The 5,694-nt window shown below is 37.5% G+C and overlaps 1 protein-coding gene across 1 annotated transcript; it reads right to left on the bottom strand.

Annotated features, from left to right (window-relative positions):
• Positions 1 to 1,079: 1,079 nt before the first annotated feature.
• Positions 1,080 to 4,791, bottom strand: LOC125881257 (cytochrome c oxidase subunit 5A, mitochondrial-like). Its single transcript, XM_049564345.1, has 5 exons — positions 4,644 to 4,791; positions 2,401 to 2,517; positions 1,985 to 2,106; positions 1,423 to 1,545; positions 1,080 to 1,211 (listed from the first exon to the last, which is right to left on the bottom strand). The coding sequence occupies exons 1-4, from the start codon at positions 4,714 to 4,716 to the stop codon at positions 1,432 to 1,434; spliced, it is 426 nt and encodes a 141-aa protein (XP_049420302.1). The 5' UTR covers positions 4,717 to 4,791; the 3' UTR covers positions 1,080 to 1,211; positions 1,423 to 1,431.
• Between the last annotated feature and the right edge of the window lie 903 nt (positions 4,792 to 5,694).

The following is a 5,694-nucleotide window of genomic DNA, read 5'->3' as shown; positions in this document are numbered from 1 at the left end:
AAAACCCAACGTCGTTAACATGTTTTTTTTAAAGATAACGTGATGTACTGCATGCTGTCTAAGAAGATAATTTGACCTTAATGTTTGGTTATGTGCAGTAGCATTTTTGTCAGTTTCTTATCGCCAAACCACTGTGAGAAAAGGCCGTCATTCTCACTAGCGTAATACTACATTTCACTCGCCAATTCAACACCTCAAAGAAAAGTTATCCCAGTAAATTAGAAATATGAACTGAGAATACAATTTAAATGTTATATATATATATATATAGATATATATATATATATATATATATCTATATATATATATAGATAGATAGATAGATAGTATCTATCTATCTATACATACATATATATAGATATATATACTTAATAGTTAGAAGCAAAGAATAATAATTTCGCAAGTAAAGTAGTTGTTATTATCTCCCACTTCCGTAATGCTGACATATATAAGGAAAAATATTTTCTGTGGTTAATGCCTTATGAAGGCTCCATTTTCATGTAGCTTATGATGTCATACAGTTTAAAATGCAAACTAAACAGCCCTCTTTGTGCTTTAACTACTGCTGTTGCACTGTGACCTTGGACCCCATACACACATAGGCAGATTATGAGCTTAAGGACCCCACCTCTTCTACTACATAGGAGTAGGACACAGACTTTAAGGTGACTTTGCATCTCTTTGTGGTCGTGATGCATCTTTTTCGTATGGTTGTTTCTTTGTGGTCATTTCTGTCTCTTCCTGGCCCTTACATGTGAATTTGACATTTTGCAAGTGAAAGCCAAATGAAAGTAGGTTGTCTTTCCCCATTTATGTTTCTTTTCACTGTAATGTCGTGAACTAGTTTGTGGTTTGTATATAGTTCTTAACCTACTTGCGCATACATTAGACTGTTTTCACAACATACATTTTGATTGTCATAGCAAAGGTGTGACGAATAACATTAACGACGGCTCCATTCCATCTAAGTAAATCATTACACCAGTGCTTTTCCTGCTACAATGAGTCAAAACATTGGCTGTATAAAAAAAATCCATTAAAGAATGTTCAACCACTTACCAGGAAAGAAAACACAGACATTCATCAATTATTGGTTTCTTTATTAGGTCCACCATTTTGTACATAACAGGACAGCATGGATTTAATCAACAATATAGACATATTTGACAGGAGAGAATCAGAAGAGCTCTTCTCTTTAAATATCCAATGACCTGAGGAAAGACAAACAAAAGACATTTTAGCTGCATGCAAGTAACATGTAATATAATTTATGGTCTACAGTACACTCAGTAGGCCATTAAAAATACAAGGTTTGAGGCAGTGCTGGACACGATCAGTACTTATGCCCGAAGCAATTCCCTTTCTAAAGCCGCATCGCCTTCCCCAAGTAACATGTAGTAGTATAGCATAGTGCAGTCTCACCTTGACAGTCTACATTTTGGCAATGCCAAGCTCTTCTGGCGTTGAGATGCCGAGTTCTGACAAGGTGGGCTTGAGCTCTTGGATCAGGTAGGGATAGATTTCTTTATGGGGGCCTGCTTTGTCCTGCAAAACACCAAAAAACAACAAATGAGCTGCATTTTGTCATAGGCAATACTTGCAAACGTGGCAGCAAGAAGCAATAATGAGCCTCAAACAATAATCTTTTGATTAAATTGCTATTTGGGTGTTGTATTACATGTATGGATATGTCAATTTTTTACCGTCATTGTATAAATGTGTAAAACAAATGGCATTATTGTGTAATTTCACCCTACAGTAATATCAGGGTGACTTCCTACATTTGTGGACCATTTGAACTCCTAATGTGGAAGTTTTTGATGCGTCTCTGCACTGCAGTGACAAATCTGACTTCTTGTAAGTTGAGTGTTTCTTGTTCAAGGGGGTCTATCAGGAGTCACACTGTCCCAGTGAAACACAGTTCCACAAAAAAAAAAAAATTGTGGCACACCCTGAGTGAATATATGAAGGGATGGTCACTCACCTTCACAGCCTCAAGGATGCGGATGGCGCTGGCCATGTCATTCAATCTCCGGCAAGCCCTTAGTGCAGAATCCAGGATCTTGGCCTCGGGTACCAGGTCATACCCAATTAGGGTGTTCATGCCTTTAGGTTAAAATCAATGAAAAAAATGCTATTACTTCAAAGTATCAGCAATAATAACAAGCAAATGCAAAGAATAACAGAGAGAAAAGGTAACATCCGATGGACCTTTAAACTCATACAATACTTGCAGTTTTTGCTACTGGTTTGCTGGTTACAGCTGGAGTCAAACCCCAAAACCTGAGGGTGGGTCTGATACTAGACCCAAACCAGAACTGTATCAGTGACCAAACTAGGAACAGCAGGATGAGGACACATTGTCAGAATAAGAACAGAAAAAATTGTTGACAAAGTCACCTTTCCTCAGTTCCCAAGCATCTATGTCAGGCTTGCTGAAGTAAGTGACCCAACGGGCATCAAACTCCTCGTCAGTCTCCACCTTGCCATGGGAGTAACATCTCGAGGCCAATGGAGCTGGAAAACATAAAGCAGACAAAGAGATTTCTTCACAATGTTTTCCAATACTAGTGATGATACAATACAGAAGTTTCAAGCGCTTAAAAGTACATGTAATATGGAAATAAGTAAACTGCTGTACAGTTAATCTTAATATTATCAAAATCACAATGTGTCCAAGTGCAATATCCAAATCACAGGAGTTGCAATTTTTTGATAAGAGAATAAGAGTAAAATGTGTCACAACATACCATTATAAATGAAGCATTGTTGTGCTAAAGAGATGCCCCAACCAGCAAATCATACTCCAGGTGTAAGGGAACACATGCTCGTTTAGTACAGACCCCAGCAAAAATCACATCATCATCATTTTGATTTTTACAGTGAAAGTTTCCAGATCCAGTTTCTACAGTTTCTTTTTCTTTTTTCTTTTTTAAAAAAAGAAGCCAAACACAAGCAGCAATAAAGAAGTCTATGTGTCTAAAATTGGCCAAATTTGATTAAAATGAGTAAATATCTTATTAAACAAGTAGTCCTAAAAAACAACTATAAACCTGGCCAGGCATCATATGCCAACCTTTTAATAATAGACTGTTTTCAATATTTGTCAAAACTTAGGAAGCCATATATCATGAACCTAGAGATAATTTTCAACATTTGAATATGATAACGACACATAGAATGAAAGAGTCAAGCTGACAAAGCAGAACATCCACTATATTCAAAACACTTTTGAGTCATGTTATGTACATTGAAGTTTTCATACCAAAGTGAGCCAGACAACATTTCGCAGAGACAAAATGGCACGGAATATGACTTGTTCTAACAGCAAAATTGTCTTTTCTACAAAACATTTTATGTGATAACTGTTTCTGAAAACGGGAAAGACAATACTGTGGGACTTTAATTAGACATAAAGTAGGGATGTATGATATTGGAGTTTTTGCCTATATTTGATATGCCAGTATACGACAACTTAATTGGCCGATAACCGATTTTAATATTGATATTTCCACTTTTTCCCCACCTAATTTGAGTGATCATCAAGTCTCTTCTGTAGTGGAATTAACATTGTATATGTACGCGTGCATAATGATGGCCCACCAGCAGATGGAGACATGAAACAGAATGTTTTACAATGTATGGTAACATTCATTTATTGTGTACAATGAGAACAAGCATGTTGAGACTTATGATAGTTAATTTTAAAGCCGATATTGGCTAACACCAATGACGTACTGATATTATCAGCATGTTGGCCGATTCCAATAGTTCATTTTAAAGCCAATGTCTGCTGATACTGATGAAGAGTTGGTATAATGGTGCATCCCTAACATAAAGTAAGAAATGACATTATAAAAAGTGCACACAGTACTTTCTTTTCCAAAGCTCTATCAACGTCAAACACTTTCAGGAATAAAATAAAATCAGGTTACACAAAAAACATTTTCAGCTACACTGCCTAAATCAGACGCTGTGGGTCAAGAAATCCAGTTAAGAAGCTGTATTTAATACATGGCTAGAAACGTAATTTGCTGTAGGGCAAAGTTTTAGTGTTACTTTTTTATTCCAACCATATTTTATCTCTCACAACAATAATGCAGGTGCACGACATCCCAACACGCAACACCTGTTTTCCTCTGTACAGCATATCCAAGTTCATATTAATGGCAGTTAATATGAGAGAATATTAGCATCAAAACAGGTAACAAACTACATCGTTCAAAATGTCCATAGTCAACTATGTGTACATTTTACATATATAACGTTAGCTATACACATAATAAAGCATATGTTGACTTTGCCATAAAGTGTTATCAGCTGCGTATAAACTGCGGTCACTGACTCTCCTGAACTAACTAAGGAGGGTCATCACAAGGTCGTGACTCTTTTTGCTAAAATTAATTTGGCGGCTCTTTATTTAAAATACGCTGTGTGAGGTGAAACTGGAGGAATATGTTCAGCTCGAGAACACAAAGACACCTCACCACAGAAATAATTCAATGTCACCCCCAGTTAGCTTTACACTCTCACACAGCACTAACGTTAGCTAAGCTAACTAGCTAGCCGAGTCATCTTACTACAGTCATCTTTCTACCGGAGTCTGTTTATTTCCACGGCAGCTGTACAGCGGACAGTCCTACCTGAGTAGCAGGGTCGTGACCGAGCCAGGCTCCGGGTGCCTGAGGCTGACAGTCGGATCACGGCTCGGAACATGGTACCGCAGTGGGTGCTAACCGTACTGTTTGCTAAAGAGGGAGACTCTGGACGGACGAATACGATGGGGATGGCGGGGGGGTCACGTGACCGGCGGAGATAGCCGAAGGCTTTACGTCCCAGCAGCTGATAGGTCCGTGCCTTGACCTCGTATGAGGATACGTGTTTTGATTTCGACAGCATCAGTGTACACAGGCGCTCAGTTCAATTTACACATAGACTTTATTTACTGAGCTGTGTTTTTTTAATTGAGAAAAAGAACATGTGCAAAATATCAGGTAATTAATAATTAATAACAGACAAACAAAAACAGGAACCAGGGGTACATGCATACAGAGAAAAAAATAAACTATATTCAGTCAGAGGATTTTGGGGAATAAAATCACATAAATTAAATTCTAGGAGAAAAGATAAAAATTCTAGAGGTGACTTAAAGAATTTCTTTGTTTGTAATTTCATTGTCTTGTGTATCCAAGAGCCCTACTTTCTGGATTATCATTATAACAAATAGGTTAAAGAAGTAAACTGAATTAGAGGTTTCAAAGAAGTGAGAATGTCCAAAATCTTTTGGATATGTCACATAAAAAAGATTAGACATCGTTTCTGTACTTTTATTTATTTAGCTCTTACATTGCTTCAGATACTCTGACAAACTTCAGACATAAATGATTATTTCTGAGAGCTCAGCAAATTAACTTACATCATATTGCCACAAAGCTGCCTGGAAAAGAGCGGTTGGGACCTCATGGAGGGAAATGGCATGTAGTTTGGGCAGCGCATGTCATTTTGTGAGAACTTAAAGTAATGCTAACAGATACATTATACGGTGTGGACCAATGTTGGTTTTTGTACTTGTGTCAGATAATAGTCCACCAAAGCATCAGAGGTCAAAATATCCCGACTTTAAGCCCCAGAAATGAGTTATCATGCCCCCAGAGCTCTGGATTCACAGGCAGATTGTCAGACAATGGACCCTTG

Source organism: Epinephelus fuscoguttatus, linkage group LG2, assembly GCF_011397635.1.
Source record: "Epinephelus fuscoguttatus linkage group LG2, E.fuscoguttatus.final_Chr_v1".
NCBI classification, from domain to species: Eukaryota; Metazoa; Chordata; class Actinopteri; order Perciformes; family Serranidae; genus Epinephelus; species Epinephelus fuscoguttatus.
This window is presented reverse-complemented; position numbering and strand designations above follow the sequence as displayed.

What these genes read in the sequence shown, in the direction of transcription:
- LOC125881257 (XM_049564345.1), bottom strand. Translation starts at nt 4,716, where the DNA reads ATGTTCCGAGCCGTGATCCGACTGTCAGCCTCAGGCACCCGGAGCCTG. An exon ending in GTCACGACCCTGCTACTCAG is followed by an intron (nt 2,518 to 4,643) that starts GTAGGACTGTCC and finishes TATGTTTTCCAG; the next exon opens with CTCCATTGGCCTCGAGATGT. An exon ending in GCATCCTTGAGGCTGTGAAG is followed by an intron (nt 1,546 to 1,984) that starts GTGAGTGACCAT and finishes GGTGTTTTGCAG; the next exon opens with GACAAAGCAGGCCCCCATAA.